The sequence below is a fragment of the Xenopus laevis genome, chromosome 9_10L (assembly GCF_017654675.1).
Source record: "Xenopus laevis strain J_2021 chromosome 9_10L, Xenopus_laevis_v10.1, whole genome shotgun sequence".
Lineage (NCBI taxonomy): Eukaryota > Metazoa > Chordata > Amphibia > Anura > Pipidae > Xenopus > Xenopus laevis.
Genome location: NC_054387.1, coordinates 1,548,362 through 1,564,570, shown reverse-complemented (window position 1 = coordinate 1,564,570; position 16,209 = coordinate 1,548,362). Strand labels below are relative to the sequence as shown.

General features: G+C 41.0%; 2 protein-coding genes across 3 annotated transcripts; both read right to left on the bottom strand.

Annotated features, from left to right (window-relative positions):
* Positions 1 to 352: 352 nt before the first annotated feature.
* On the bottom strand, positions 353 to 15,196 carry LOC121398112 (collagen alpha-1(XV) chain-like). 2 transcript variants are annotated; one of them, XM_041576693.1, is made up of 23 exons: positions 15,109 to 15,196; positions 13,284 to 13,379; positions 11,934 to 12,367; positions 11,158 to 11,269; positions 10,799 to 10,857; positions 10,374 to 10,427; positions 9,687 to 9,863; positions 8,639 to 9,097; positions 8,227 to 8,346; positions 8,093 to 8,146; positions 7,957 to 7,980; positions 7,404 to 7,556; positions 7,262 to 7,300; positions 6,701 to 6,772; positions 6,426 to 6,467; positions 5,415 to 5,439; positions 5,118 to 5,155; positions 4,002 to 4,130; positions 3,711 to 3,770; positions 3,437 to 3,505; positions 2,230 to 2,424; positions 1,940 to 2,055; positions 353 to 1,469 (listed from the first exon to the last, which is right to left on the bottom strand). In XM_041576693.1, the coding sequence occupies exons 3-23, from the start codon at positions 12,306 to 12,308 to the stop codon at positions 1,259 to 1,261; spliced, it is 2,583 nt and encodes an 860-aa protein (XP_041432627.1). In that variant the 5' UTR covers positions 12,309 to 12,367; positions 13,284 to 13,379; positions 15,109 to 15,196; the 3' UTR covers positions 353 to 1,258. The 2 variants fall into 2 exon arrangements, with proteins under 2 accessions (XP_041432627.1, XP_041432626.1); XM_041576692.1 differs by lacking the exon at positions 15,109 to 15,196 and having other exon boundaries at positions 13,284 to 13,520.
* arf11l.L (ADP-ribosylation factor-like 11 L homeolog) lies at positions 14,974 to 16,088 on the bottom strand. The gene is given in 1 exon segment (NM_001096857.1): positions 14,974 to 16,088. A coding segment is annotated over 1 exon segment (570 nt). The 5' UTR covers positions 15,967 to 16,088; the 3' UTR covers positions 14,974 to 15,396.
* Between the last annotated feature and the right edge of the window lie 121 nt (positions 16,089 to 16,209).

Here is a 16,209-nt window from a genome sequence, read left to right as displayed (position 1 = left end):
GTGGTCCCTGTGAGCTACTTAATCCCCCCCCAAATTTTGTACCAGCTCAGACCAAGTCACTTCCACAGTTGTACCAGCAGATCACAACAAAAGTAAAAAAAAATTGACTCCAGCAAAAGAGGAAAATGGGTCTAAGGAAGGGAAATTAAAGGGAATGGGAAGGGAAACTAAGGAAACTAAGTGCTAGGAGACTATTAGATTCTACATTTCCAAATTCTAGAATGGACATGATCATACATAAATATCGTCTTTCTGGATCTACTGTAACAGCTGACAGGCAAGGGGTTAAAAATGAAGAGAAGACAAATCCCAGAGGAGTTCTGTGACAATATAAAGGCAAAAGGCAGAGAGCTTTAGTTGAACTCTGAGCCGAGTTCCAGTATCATCATTTTATTGGCAGTTGGGTACATTATCTGTTATTATACAGGGGCTCCGTCCATATTCTGCTGCCAAACATGCATACATCATGGGTAGACAAAGGAAAAATGAATACCTTATAAATGATATTCCATTTGCTTTATTTTTCTAGAAATGTTCAGTATTATAAATTAGCACCAGTTTTATGCACTTCTTGTCTGTGCTTTATAAAAGAGCACAAAAAGCCGTTAAGTGAAGGTAACTATGCCCAAAGTATTAACCGGCCTGTATGTTTTCATTTCGGAGGGTGAGGGGGAAACCAGGGTACCTGGGGGAACCCACACAGACATGTTACCCCCCGATATCCTGCATTACTGTGTGTCATATCCTTATATATGAGATTTCCCTCTTCCTATATACCGTGTTCTTGCATGGAAAGTCTAAGACATTCCCAGGCAGCCAGTAGCTGGATAAGGAGCAAGTTTCCTCTCTGCTTTCCTGTAAATGAGGATATATGTCAATTATTTTACACCTTTTATTAAGTGCAATACTTAACTTAATTTGAGTGTAATGGAACAAAGCCCAGTGCTTAATGTTTGATTTCAATTTTAGATTAAATAAAAAATATTGCAGAGACCTTGTTCTCCTTTAGAATCCATTTTGAATGTAACATAGACAGACCTCAGATTTTTTTTTTCCTTCACCACCCAAAAATAACAAGAATACAATTAAATGGAGCTATCCTGTTAATGTTATAGCTATATACATAGCAGCGCCCCACCGTTTTCTTCTTCTTCAGCCCATGCCACAGCAGCAGTAGGAGAGGTAACATTTTAGGCAGATTTGTGGAGGTGTTGCATCGCCTGTTCCTTCATTCAGTAAGCCCTGTAAATACTTCAGCTCACCACATGTGCTGATAGGGGAAGGCAATTTCAATGCACAGGACAGCAAGGGGTTTAGAGCATTCGTATGAGTCACTGTCCTGGATCCATTTCCCAGTCAGAGGGGATCCAAGCCCCTCAGCTACACTGCTGCTTCTCCATTCCCTGCAGTTTCTGTTCCTGATACTGTTCCCCTTTTGGCTTGAACCATGCCAGAATGCTTTCTGTGGCCTGAAACAAGTACAGTAACATTATTGTCATATAATATGTTGGAAAGTGGTTGCTTCGGGAAGGACAGGGGTGCAAATAAGGGTGTATGATAAGGACAACATAAGAAGGGCAGTAACTCAGACACAAGCCTGAAGACCCCCAACTATTGGCCATCCTGCTCACCTTATATAGCTCTGGGCCCTGGGTTCATCCCAAGTATAATAACTTGGTCCCTAGGAGTTACTGAACAACCAGTATCATTCTACTAGCACCATGAAGCTCTTAGTACTGGCATCTGCCCCAACCATTTTATCAATGGTCCAACAATGCAACAAATAATGAAATGATTAAGCGCTAGATAGAATGGGAGAAGGAAGAGGAGAAAGAGTAGGGATAGTCACGTGTTAAGAAGAGGATTCGTTGACAAAGTAGAGAAATGGGAAGAGGGACAAGATGACGGAATATATAAAATGTGAAGCTCCTGTGCTCACCAAAGAGTGTCCGTGAGAAGGTCTCTTCCATTGAATGAGTAAACAGGAGCATTAGACTTAAATGGCTTGGATTTATTTTCAAACAGGGAATTCCAGCTCATCATGAGAAGATCACCCTGCACAAGAACCAAATAACTGCATTAAAAACAATTACTTTCTCTGCATTATGTTTTTTTGGATTTGAAGAGAAAAACACAACCTATTTCTAGGGACTGGCACTGCAGTTCAGTCTATGCTCTGCACACAGTCAATATAGTTGTAAGTAGCTGACAAGTCTTATTAGTACTCACTCTTATATTCACTATAGGAAGGTTTTGGTCTGTCCTTTTCACTATGGAGGAGAGGGATTGGCTGGAGGAGGTCAGAACAGCTCTGAAGGTTCCATAAAGGGACATCTCCTGGGCCTGGTTGTAGCACTGCAGGTCAGCCCCTCGGATGCCACTCATTCCACCCGACATTGGAACATTGAGAGCCACTAGGCGCAGCTAGAAGCAGACAAAAGGTTGACTATCGAGCAAATACAAAGTGGCTTAAGCATCAAGATGAAGAGCTATGCTTGGAAGGAGATATCAGGAGGAATAGACTGGATATAGTGCAAGAGACAACTGAGTGGGCCACAAAGAATAACAAAGATAAAAAGAGGACATAAGGAAAGAATCAGAATGGGCTAAAAAACACATGGAATTTGCTTTACATTAGAAAAATAAAATAAGTAACATACAAAAGGTAGTTCATACAAGTATCATACAAAAGAGTCAGCAGAGTGTGAAATGTACCTGGAAGATTACACAGGCTTGGAGTAGGCATTATTTTAATGGGGTAATGTAACAAAAGTTACAAAGTTTTCCCTACGTCTAATAACCAACAGAAACAGGGTCGGACTGGAGCAATGGGGGCCCACTGGGACTGCCACATGAAGGGCCCTCCAGACAGTCAACGGGGGCCCCTTCCCAACTAACCTCATCGCACGCCTGCACGAATGCTGGTGTATTGTGGGCCTGCGCGAATGCTGGTGCTGTCATAATGCCACAAGCCTGTGCTGAGGCGCAGCAGCACAAGTTTTTTAAGGGGGTGCCTGAACGGGGGACAGGTCTGGGCCGGCGGGGGGCCCAAGAGGGCCGGGGCCCACCGGGTTTTTTCCCAGTCCGACACTGCACAGAAACCAATTAGAAAGAGCACTTTCTAGTCACCAAACATCTGATTCGTTGCTATGGGTTACTAGACCTGGTGTAAACTTTGTGCCTTTATTAAATACCTCCCAGACAGTACAAGTCTGTATACGTGGCATTGGACAGTTAAAACAGTGTGTGTAAGGGCAGTTGCACATTATAAGATTTGTGGACTTTAGTAAATCTGCAGTACCGTGGTCAACAAATCTCCTGAAAATTGTTGTCATTGTCTTACATTGTGATCATAGTGAGACAGAGAGAGATAGAGACACAATGAAGAACCTCAGTAAGGTGCCCCAGCCCCACTACAGAACCACCGTTATCTTACAGAAGGGATTCGGTAACTGATACTTTGTGGCACTGACACATGCTCATTGGTACTCTCGGGGTCTTCTTCCTGTAGACAAAGGAAGGCAATACTGAAAAGAGGCAGATATACATACAAAAACAGTCAATGCACTCACACACACACAATATTCGAGAGAGGCATGCATTTATCAAAAACAGTGTGTGGACCCTCTCACAAATGCACCTACATACACACTATACTGTAAATAAGAATTTATATGAATAAAATGGAATAGTAAAGTTCTTCTACTAACTGCATATTCCTCTTGGACTAATGGATCATCAGCAGATAAAATGGGATCTATATCCTCCAACTGGAAGAAAAGACATGAAAAGAATTAGGACAAGCTATACATATACTGTAGATACAGATAGATAGGCTGTCAGTACTGTCCAATAGGAATAGGGAGAGGTCTTGTGAAGCAAAACAGTACTGTATGTATAAAAATACATTTTAGAAATGTTTATATGGACTCAGGAATTTTTTAGGAAGGTACATGGAACTATAAATGCTACACTAGCACTAATGAATTGATAGTACCTACCAGGATTTTACTCCAACCGACACTGGATCGGAAATAGGCAGCACTCTGATCCTTCACATAAACCAAAGCACCCTCTGTCACTTCCTCCCATGCCTGGGACATCTCATCCTTGGTCTGAAATACCCAACTCTGCAAGAAAAACAAATGCTGTTTCACAATGAAATGTTTGCAATGACAGAACCGCATGTCTCAGAGCCTTCAGAGCCTTCAGCATTATTTGCTACCCCCACTTGCAACACGAAGCAGTTGCCGCTCAGTGAGTATGGTGAACACTTATTTGATGTCCTAGAAATACTTGCAATAATTCATCAGTCGCTGATACATTAATGGTTTCATGGGCTTGAACCAAAACACTTTGAAAACCATTGGACTAAAATGTTGAGAACTCTCCAAGGTCCCTGGCACCCATGATAAATCTGCACTACTACAAGAGACAAAGTATCCTTACTTGCCTTCCCACCGGCAATAATGTAAATCACCGGTGGGAAACATAAGAGTAACTTTCCAAAGTAGGCCACTGTTTCCTTGTGAGGAACCCTGACAAATCTGAATTGACGTGTATGTTTTTTTTGTGTATGTGATTTATATTATCGCTGGTGGGAAAATGAGATTTTTTTTGTAGGCATCTACAGGATTGGGGCAGGATTTGGCCTTTTTCAGCATGATTCGGATTCGGCAGAATCCTTCTGCCCGGCCGAACTGAATCTGAATCCTAATTTGCATATGCAAAATTAGGCAGGGAGGGAAACTGCATGACTTTTTGTCACAAAACAAGCAAGTAAAAATGTTTCCCCCTTCCCACCCCAAATTTGCATATGCAAATTAGGATTCGGTTCGGTATTCGCCCGAATCTTTTGCGAAGGAACCCAAAATATTTGGTGCATCCCTAATTTTTGTATAACTTACCATTAAATCTCTTTCTCTCTAGTCCATTGGGGACACAGGAACCACTAGGTCCTGTGTCCCCCAAAGGATGTTAGAGAAAAGGAGATTTTTTTTGTATAATTTACCATTAAATCACCCACAGTAGCAGAGATTATACCACAGGCAACTAATTCCCTAGTGTGCCATTGTCCTAAAGCAGCACAGGAGACATGAGACAATGAGGAAAGTTACCTTTAGATATTTCTGAGGTTCAGCAGCTGAATCAGATCCTTGGAGGAAGCAATGGAATAAATATAACAGGTTTTAATAAAGGTACACAGGTAATGTATAAACTGTAAGTAACAACACAAGAAACACAATGTATATATACATAATATGGAAGTATGGAAGAGAGAAATACATAGGCAGTCATGGTATAAAACCTGCAGCTCCAGCTTTTATTGAACTACAACTCCAGAATACCTGTGAACAGTTATACAGCATAAGAAAAACAGATACAGATTAAATGGAATTTGCTTGGTATCTTACTTGTGGTCTTTGATTCAATGGGTACCTAATTGGAAAAAAATGAAAGATATATAAATAGAGCCTATATAATTAACATCAGTATAATCCTGTAGGTGTGAGTATCACTCCTCCTGTATTTGCTTTGAGAGGCCCGATTCCTCTGCCTACTAGTATTGATGTGACTCAAGATACTGCCACCTGTGCTCATTGTTTATTGTATTTGTTTAATGCATGTACTTATTGTACAAACTAACATTTTACATAAAAAAATATAATCTTTACTAAATATGATTCCATAACCCATTGTTATGTGACTAAATATGAGAATAACACTGTTCCAGCATGTTGCAGATACAAAAACCCCATTAGCATCCCAAAAAAAAAAAAGCCCATTAGCATCCCAATTAAAATGTCAATTTTAATAGAGGATGTGTATATGATGAGATTTAATATTTTAATTTTTCTTATTGATTTACCATTTTGAAATATTAAGAGCTGAACATATATTTAGGGTTACTACCACTTGCATTAATTTTTCAGCCATTTTCTTTCTGGCATGCTGGCTACAAGCTCCTTGCCACTTCTCTAGATCTCATTCTGTGTTTATAATCCCATCAGAAGAAGCCTAAATGGGCAGAGTCATATGAAAAGTCTTCATAGCAAGAAAAACTACATAGATTTCCAGATAACCTGTAATGACTGATTTCATGAATCTGTGGCAGTTTAGGTATATGTAACCCTTATTCTGCAGGAACATGTGAGGTATCATGGGCTTTAATGCAGCTTTGAAGGGTCTAGGTCAGAGATCCCCAACCTTTTGAACCTGTGAGCAACATTCAGAAGAAAAAGGAGTTGGGGAGCAACACAAGCATGACAAATGTTCTTGGGGTGCCAAATAAGTGTTGTGATTGGCCATTTGGTTGCCCATATGTAGATTGTCAACCTACATTACTCATGAGCTACTGGTTGGGGATCACTGCTCTAGGTGCTGTACGCCTATACACAGGAATGCATCACAATATCTTAATTTACCGTCTGTTTGCAGTGTGGCCGCGGCGGTACCGGATACACTCTCTGCAAGGAAAGACATGAGATGAAATGTGTTTGATATACTGAAACATTTCAAATATAAGATGGTAAAAGGCACTACTTTGTCCCCATTGTACTTTAACATAATTCACAATGAGCCTTGGAAACAAAAATATATTTTGGTGTTACATAAATTATCACCAAAAAAAGGCTATTTTTTGGCACTGGAACAAGGAAAGGCAATATTACATTAACGCTTGTGCAAAAGCAAAACTCACATTGATGTACACCACTCCTGGGGGTCCGGGAGGGCCTGGAGGTCCTGGCGAACCTGGGCTTCCAGGAAGACCCTATAAATGAATGTAGAGGACGATGATGTAGCCATCACACACAAAAGCTGTGTTCATATTTTCATTTAGCGGAGTAATTCTCAAGGGCAGGCTTCAGTCTATATTGTAGGCTAGCAACAGTAGCTACCATAAACACTGTATTTCTGGAAATGTGGCATTTAGTCACTGTTTTCTTTATGAAACTATATTGCAGTGATTGTTAGACATCTTCTTCCTCCATTGCTCAGAACTCTCTTACCTCACAGCAAGGTGACATTGATGTATCAGTTATTCAGCCACAGCCCCAAGAATATTTAGGATAACAAATGTGTTTCCCCATCCCCTAAATTATCATTCTCTTTTCATATCCAAAAACAACCCAGTAGCCATTGCTGGTACTGTCTGACCTCAGAGGATAAAGCTAGAAATCAATTTATAAGTTCAAGTGAATTCCCTTGGCATCTTTTCTACATGTTTCTGCCAATATACGGATGGGGGGATTCAACTCACAGAGTACAGGAGAGAGCCATATACATCTGATCTTCCATCCTGTTAAAAATAAATATTTTTGTTGATTCGTTTTCCAGGAAAGTGGTGAAGACTGAAAATAAATGCATGGACAACATAGGACTTTGACACAGCTTTCTCTTACCTCTTGGAATCGAGAAGGCAGATTTGTTTGTGGGGGTCCAGGGGGTCCTGGTAGTCCGGGGGGTCCGGGAGGACCTGGTGGGCCCTGAGGTCCAGGAGGCCCATGGGGACTGATATCGTTAGATAAAGTATGACTGCAGTGATTAGCACAGCCCTTAAGCAAATAAAAAGTAAGTTATTTCTAGTATGGGCTAACTCATACTGAACCTAACAGAAGGTCTGCATTATATACATAGGCCATAGCCCTTATACTGTAGAAATGTGGCCTACAGCACCAAAGGTGGGTTTAAAACAAACAGCTGGTCTACCTTTCTAGCTAGAAAACGTGTGCTTATTCATTAATAAATGTAAAATTCCTATTATCCTCATCCATCCTCATCCGTGCTAGTGAAGGCTGATGGGATTTCCAATTAGTTGACCAGAGGTATGACTTTCCTTTCCTTTAAGCTAGTTAATGAGTCAATACAGTTAGGTTGCATATCTATTAAACCAGGCTGCTTTTGACTCACTTGAAACTTCCCCTCTACAATAAAGTATTCTTACTATATACAGACCTCTCCTGGATCTCCTTTTTCTCCCTAGAAGGCAAACAAAAACATCAGGCAATAGAAGTACATTGACAAACATGTATGCAAACAATGAATATCACAATGCTCATCTTACTGATCTGTGAAGTGGTAAAGAACTGACCTTAGGTCCTTGGGGCCCAGGCACAACTGCAGGGATTGATGGAACTATTTCACCCTGTTTACAGAAACAGAAAGTTGAATCAGTGGATACTGGAACTCTGTCCTACAGAGAAATAATTCAGTGCAGGTACTCACCTTACAGCACAATCCTTCAGATGCTGGCCCTGGTGGCCCCTGTGGGCCTGGCTCTCCCTTTTGCCCATGTAGCCCTTGGATTCCGGGAAGACCAGAAGCACCAGTGTCCCCTTTTTCTCCCTATGGAGAAAGGTTATTCAGGACGTTAATACTAAAACAATCATAATAATCAGTATAAGCTTATTATATGACTACATACTGCACTCTACAAGAAGTCAGGAGTATCTCAATTTAGAAATTATTATGTATGCTTCCCTAGCTAACACATTGTCCATGGACTGGCGTCAGAATTTTTGCAGATGAATGGCCACGTTTTTGCCAGCTAATAGGGACTCTTTCTTAAAAAAATAGGGAATAGTCCACCTGGATGACTTAAAGAAATTCAAAGTGCAAGACTTGTAATGTAAATTACCTTTTGTCCAATGAGACCTTGTATTCCAGGGGCCCCTTCTGGTCCCTGGTGACCTGACAGTCCAGGTGATCCATCCATGCCAGGCAAACCTGGTAACCCTGCTATGCCAGGGCTACCTTCTGGGCCAGGAAGTCCCTGGGGGCCTTCTATTCCTGGAAGACCCTGAGGTCCAGGTGGTCCTTCTGGTCCTCTTAGGCCTTCTGATCCTTGGAGCCCCTCATAACCTTGAAACCCACTCTGGCCTGGGGGTCCTCTTAAACCTGGCAGACCTTCTGGACCTTGATCTCCTTTTGGGCCTATAAGTCCAGGGTGTCCTGGAACTCCTGGGAGCCCAGGAAGTCCAGGTGGTCCCTGAGGACCTTCGGGTCCTTCGGGTCCTTGAGGTCCAGGATGACCTTGAAGCCCTGGAGGTCCACGTTGTCCTTCGGGCCCTGGAGGTCCAGGACGATCCAGAACAACCTAAAATAGGTGACAGTGTTAAAAAAACTAGGCAAGTAGCATACACAACCCTTAAGGAACTACAAACAAAACATAAGTTAAACTTTTATTAGGAATAAGTTAAATCACTGGAGTAAGCTACCAGACATCAGTAAGATCACCAAGCAAATAGCTGTCTGCTACACATATTAAGCGCCACTTATTATAAGTAACTTGACTTACAGTATGTTGGTCAATTAGAAGGGTACCCTCTTGAAAGACTGTTTTATGGTTTGTCTGCCTTCCCCAAGATCAGAGAGGTTTGGCAGGGAAGAATTTTGTGTCTTTTTCAACCTGTGTTATTTAATTTCTTCAGTCCTAGAACTCTAGAAATAGCGTGGACTCATTGTATTATATCACTCCCATTATTTTCTATGGGAGAGTGAATAATGCAATTTTTTTTCTGGCGAATTGTTTGAAGTAACAGAAATGACATTGAAATAATGGGATTTTACTTCTACAAAAACATGTTGATTAATACTTTGACAACCAGTTCACTTCCTTTCAACCTATTGAAGCTTTATAGGAACATTTATCCCACAAATCTCTCCCCAGATATTCATTCCCTTACCTCATTTTCACTCTCTTTTGCCTTAAATATCCCCACTGTTCCAGGTTGTCCTGGAATTCCTTGTGGTCCAGGAGGACCCTGGGGGCCTGGTGGTCCAGGCATCCCCATATAACCCCTTTCGCCAGTATGACCTGGGCTTCCTGGAAGTCCTGGGGGTCCAGGGTCGCCTCTGTCCCCCTGTAAAAACATGTTTTTGTAAATGAAATAATTTTACCAAGACAAATAGAAATAGTGCACCAGAACCGACCACTAGATACCCTGAATGTATAACTTGGTCTTGGTCACAGTGCTGCACATAAACCATGTTCACTTAGTTTAAGGTCAGTTGGAAACCTGTATGACCTTCCAAAATATGTCTGCCTTTTAGTATCTGGAAAATCTCTTCTGTCTTCGGTTATAAAGTGTTTCCACTAGAGCTATTGGAAATGGGCTTTGGGACTCTAAACACTGGTTAAAAATATATTTTTGAATTTGGAGAACATTCATGCTCACTCTTTTCAGACATAATGCATAATGTGCTGCCAAATACAGTTTTGGAGCAGGATTTTTTTATACTATGCATATAATAAATGACCCCTAATGTTTACCTGGTTGGCTAGAGCAATGCAAAATGGTCTCTTGGCAGCAGTAATGGAAGACTAAGCTTCAGTAACTGAAATGCATTTGCCACGGGCTACTTTTACTAACCTTTAATCCTGGTGGCCCAGGTATAGCAGGACAGGTGCAGCCTGAGAGATTGAGCTAGAGAAAAATAAAAGGTACACAAAGTAAGCATTAAATCTGTGATGGGATGATGATGTTGTCTTGACTTTGCAACCTGATGTCCAAGCTTATTACATTGCCCTGCTGTAAATTATACATCTAATGCAAGCATGTACTAGTTCCATAATTGTTTATACACGGAATAATGAATCTTTCCTACAGTATCAATGGCCACATTTGAACTCCACCTGCTACAATGTGCCAAATTCTGCAATCCAGTGCACTAAAGACAAGAGGCTTGTGTTGAGTTTATCTGATTCTGCATATTGCGCAAATACATCTCCCGAAGCTGCAGGCATTGTAGCAGTAAAGCACAACTCAATTAAGTCAGAACAATACAGAAAATATACCTTCTCAGGGTCTATATCAGGAAATCGGTAGGGAGAACGTGGTGTGATCTCTACTGGTTCTGGAGAGAGAGAGAGCAGAAGGAAAACATAACATGGGAAAGCTTCATGAAAACAGGAAGGAAAAGAAGTGATCCAAAAATAAAGAGGTGTCCGCTTTTTACATAAAGGCTGTAGCCAGCAATTGCCAGATTGTATTTGCCTATACACAAAGTTCCACATTTAACAGATGAATGATGGATAACCCAGCCAAGTGATCCATGGCAGCTGTTGGCCAATTCAACTATACAAAGTGGAGCAATTCCTGGACAAAGGGTGATTTCCATAATTATAACATTATCCATAATTATATACAGACTCACCAATATCCTGTTTTCCCACAATGCTTTCCTCTGGACTAAAATCCTCCTCACTCTTGGCTTTATGAATATCTGGCAACAATGTTGTGGTTGATGGAATCAACTCAGCAAATCCCTATGTATGACACCAACACCAGCAATTTATATCTGTTACATGCTATCATTTCTATATCATCTGTCCATATAAATATGTAGGTAGGTGGGTCACTGATGCCACAAGATATTCTTTACTACTTTTCGTTGAGGTTAAAAAAAAATCAGTGATAATCCAGCATAGTTTTGATACTGTTTCCAATGTTGGGGCTTAGTTTCCAAATCCCTAGTTGATTATTTGTTTTGTGTTTCTGTATAGTTACTTGGAAATAAAAAGGGATGTGATGAGCTTTGGACTTTGCTCTCTGGCCCTTTTTCAAGATGACAGTGAGATAACTGGGACTGTAAGATTTCTCTGTGTCCAATGTCTCTCCTCCTTGCAAGGATTAAGGCTGTTCTTCAGCTATTTAAGACAATGAACTCCTATTCACACACTTTGTAACAGGCACAACGGCAGCCAGTGAGTGCATACATGTTGAGCAACTCTTGGCTGCCGTTGTTCCTGTGAGTGCTCTAGTAAGAAGGAAGAGATGGGATTGCATCAAAAATTATGCTCAGCCCTGTCCAAACCAATATAAAAAACAGCTCATTTGCAACCTCAGCTGTGGTCACACTAAAAGGGGCCTGAATATATATAGTCAGTTAAGAACAACTAGGTGAAAACTGTGTTGCATATTCATACTTACTTGACCCTCAGTAAGGGGATACTGGTGAGATGTTGTACTCTGAAGTTGGGTGGTCTCACGTGCGGCCGCAGGAACTGTAGTTTGCAGCTCAGGTTGTAGTGCTGGTGGTTCCCTCGGCTCACTGAAATAACGAGGGGTTTCATGGAACTCTTTTGCAGGTTTTTCACTTTCTCTTATCTTTATATTACCAGCTGTTGAGACAGTTGCCTCCTTTAGTGTTGTAGGCCCTTGGGTCATGCCGGTGGTCTTCTTCATGGCTGTAGTAGTAGGCTTTACAGGAGTAGTGGTTTCTTCAGGGATTATTATTATTGGAGGTTCTGTCTGGTGAAAAAGCTCTTTCTTTTCTTCAGGGTGTATGGTAGAATGAGGCATCATTGGTGGTGGGGTTAGCTTGATGCTTTCACTTTCCTCATCAAGGTCATCAAGCTCATTTTCTGTTAACGGGGCAAGCATAGCAGGGGGTTGCATTGAAACCAAGACCACAAATACCTTATTTTAATGATATTATAAACAGAACTATGAACTTCATTCATTTATTGGGAAAGATTTTGGTAAAGGACTAAGTAGGGATGAACTGAATTCTGGATTTAGTTTGGGTTTCAGCCAAATCTGAGCCTTTTTTTGTTTTCTGCAGGATTGAGATTCGGCTGAACCCAAGCACCTGTGCAAAACCAGATCCCTTGAAATCAAATGTCTTTAGACCACATGACAACAACGTAAATGTACAAATACACAATTGTTACAGTCATAGGATTTAGTCTATGATTAAGGAAGCATACGGGGAAAAAATAGTGGGTCATATGTTGCCTTCATACAAAATGTTCTAAATTCATATAACAAGGCTTTAAATTAAGCATATACTAACATATTCATAGTCACAATTATTTGAGTGTGCGTTTCTCAAGATTTCTGTTTATGGCCAAGACAGTATGAGGGACAAGGGGAAAGCCAGAGGAGAGTTAAAGTAACAGCAAGAGAAAGATATTATTGGGGTTTGGTGTTGAGCCTCCTTGATAAACCAAAATCCATGGCATACACCTCTTCTAGGTTTTTCTACAATAAACGTTTCAGTACTGTATATGCTTTATTTTGTTAAAAATCAAGACCCATATTTTCAGAGAAAACATCTTCATCTTCATCAGTCTTAGTCTGAAGCCTAATAATATGAATTTAGAACATTTTGTACATCTGTAATGCAATGGAAGACTGGAAGGAAAACAGGAGGCGCTAGAATTATAAACGCATACAGAATAAGTGATTATAATATCTGATCTGTAAATATGATATCTAAATATTTCTTTGCAAACAGCTACCCCGAAAATGACACCCGCCCCATTGCCCCTTCTGTACCTGATTGTTTGGATGTGGGTGAAGGGCTTGTGGGTTTTGGAGCACTGATCTCTTTTTCTTTGTCCCGGTCTCCAAATATCAACCACTGAGCCTGCGCTGGAAGGAGATGGTTCATTGTTATTAGTGCAACAATTAATAGGGTCCTGCATCCCATTCTTTCCATGGTAGATAATGCGGATCCCAGGTTCTGCAACACAGGTTTCTTGTAGTCTTTGTGAATACAAAAAGATCTACCAGTGTAACCTTTGGCACCCAGTGCTCTTATCATCTGTGCAATGAAGCCAGCACACGCCCTGAGCTCACCTTTCATCCTGGAGGATAATCTGGAATGCTCCTAGAATTGCCCCATGCCTTATATTGAGTATATCTGTGCTGTACATGGATCTGTGCAGGTGCTTGTGATATATATATATATATATTTATTATACATGGTCACATATAGCAGACAGATGGACTACAAACACTAACGCACATCGCTCCATAACCATCTGATAAATGACAATAAATACCATGGCCAGTTGCCGCGCCCAGTCTGATACCCATAAGGAATTTACATGCACCCACATACTACGTACAATAATACGGCTGTACTTATTTCCACTAAAGGATGTTTTGCCTCGTAATTTCCACCCAGACTAGAGACATACTTGAGCTTCCCAAGATGATTACAATTAGATGCTTTAGTTCCTTCACATACAGATATATCTCCTGAAATATGGTATAGACAGTTGTATTCATTTAAATCTGGATTTAATCCAGGGTACAAACAGTTTGTCGGGTAAATAGCAGATACAAAGCTTTTGCATAAAAAGAACGTGAACATTTGGTGAACTGCTTAACCAAGAGTCTTCCAGTCTAGAACTTGGTTACCTTCCATATTGTTCTTTCAGTTCTCCTCAAGGACTTATTGGTGGGAACCCAAATTAGGTTTTAGGGCAGGGATCAGAGGAAAAGTGGTTCATAAAAATGGGGAAGGGGAGCTCTATAGGCATGTTTAAGCCCCCTTATGGATGATACACCTGATGAAAAACAAGCTGGTAGAAGGACAATTGGAGGCAGTCCCTTCCTGAACTAGGACTTTGAAGGCCCATTCCCTACAAACTTTGAAGTAAATTCTTTATAGAAAGCAAATAGAGCTTTAATGAATTCCATAAACACTGCTCTTCCAAATATTACTTTCAGTAGCAATTGCATTTGCAAATAAACCACTGAAAATGTTTAATTAACATATATTGGAAAGCTGCTTAGAATGACTTATTCTTTCATTGTTCAATGGAGACCCCTCTTAGGGAATATGGGTGTGATTAGGGAAACACAATATTTTTGTAATACAGGGCCCTTTATACAACTCATGGTAGTCTGAGCCTATTCCTACAATTTCAGCATTATACTGGGGATTTCTGAAGGCATACTTAATAAAAACAAAATAATTTAGGGTAGAAGTCAAAGAGTCATAAGGACCCTCAAACATAGGGGTATAGAAAGAGAACAATAGGCGAAGAAGAGAGACATAGGTAAGGCATTTAGCAGGGGAGAAAACAGACTTGTGAGGGAGGAAAAAGGGAGAAAGGGGTATTTACAGGGATGGGGGGAACCAAAAGTCAAATGACAGCCATCTGTAATAGAACATCTAATTCTATATTGTGGGGTGCAGAATAAGTGCAAGAATTACAGGAATCTCTCCTTTCTGTACCATTTGAGTGTATTTTTTATTAGAAAATAAACTTTAATTTAGTCAAATATTTATAGAAGAAAAACAGCAGAAGAGAAATGATAACAAGAGACATATACATATTTGATAGGGATAACATACATAACCACTTACAATCAATGGCAATTTGCTGTTGGGAGGTGGGGAGAGATTTGTAGTTAAATAAGTAAAAAGGTCAGGGACTGCATATACAAATGTTCAGCAGAGAAGCAGAATATTGCAATGTTGAATTTCTGTTGAATACAAGTCATTGGTGGCCAACGGAAAACTGAAATGATCAGATGTCCCACTGTCTTTCCACATATGCACACTAAGTAGCCTTGATCTGAGCACTGATACAATAATGTGAATATAATCAGTGCATTATATGTGCACAGATAACAGCTGTAGTTGAGTCTCAGCTCAGTAGGACCTGGTCTTTTGGAACTGTTTCACCAAGTCAGTGAATACTTGCAGGCCCTCCACAAGTCCATCCCCAGTAGCTGCACAACAGCCCTGCACGTGCCACTGGTTGCCTTGTATCTTCCTCAAGCCCAATTCTTCTGCCACCTCCATTGGCCTCCTGGCACCGGGAAGATCCTGCTTATTGGCCATCACCAGAAATGGGACCCCTCTCATTTTATCATCGTCCAGAATTGCTTCCAGCTCCAGTCTGGCTTCTTGGAACCTTTCCCAATCAGCACTGTCCACAACAAAGACCACGCCATCCGTGTTAATGAAATAATGCTTCCAAAGGGCTCTGATCCTCTCCTGACCCCCCACATCCCACACAGTGAAGGACACATTACGGATGGGCTCCACTGTCTCAACATTGAAACCAATAGTGGGGATTGTAGTGACGGTCTCATTAAGCTTCAGCTTGTACAGGACGGTGGTCTTGCCGGCTGCATCGAGACCCAACATAATGATTCTAGCCTTGGTGCCAGAGAAGCCCACAAGGGCTTGGTAGAGGGAGCTAAAAAGAATACCCATGGCTGCAGTTCTTCTCTATTGTCCTTTCACGAGGGATGTTCTTGCTCTTGACAGTTATTCTTAGGATCTACTTTCACTGGGAATCTGCCTGCTCTTTCCAGCCTCTTCACTGGAGATCTGTCTCCTTCATTCAGCCTGTGTAATGAGCTCTGTCTGCTGCTTCCATTATATATCCCCATCTTTGCTGGACAGACAACACTGGTTGCCTGGCAAGAGAGACGCTGCGCCTGCAGGAATTCCCCT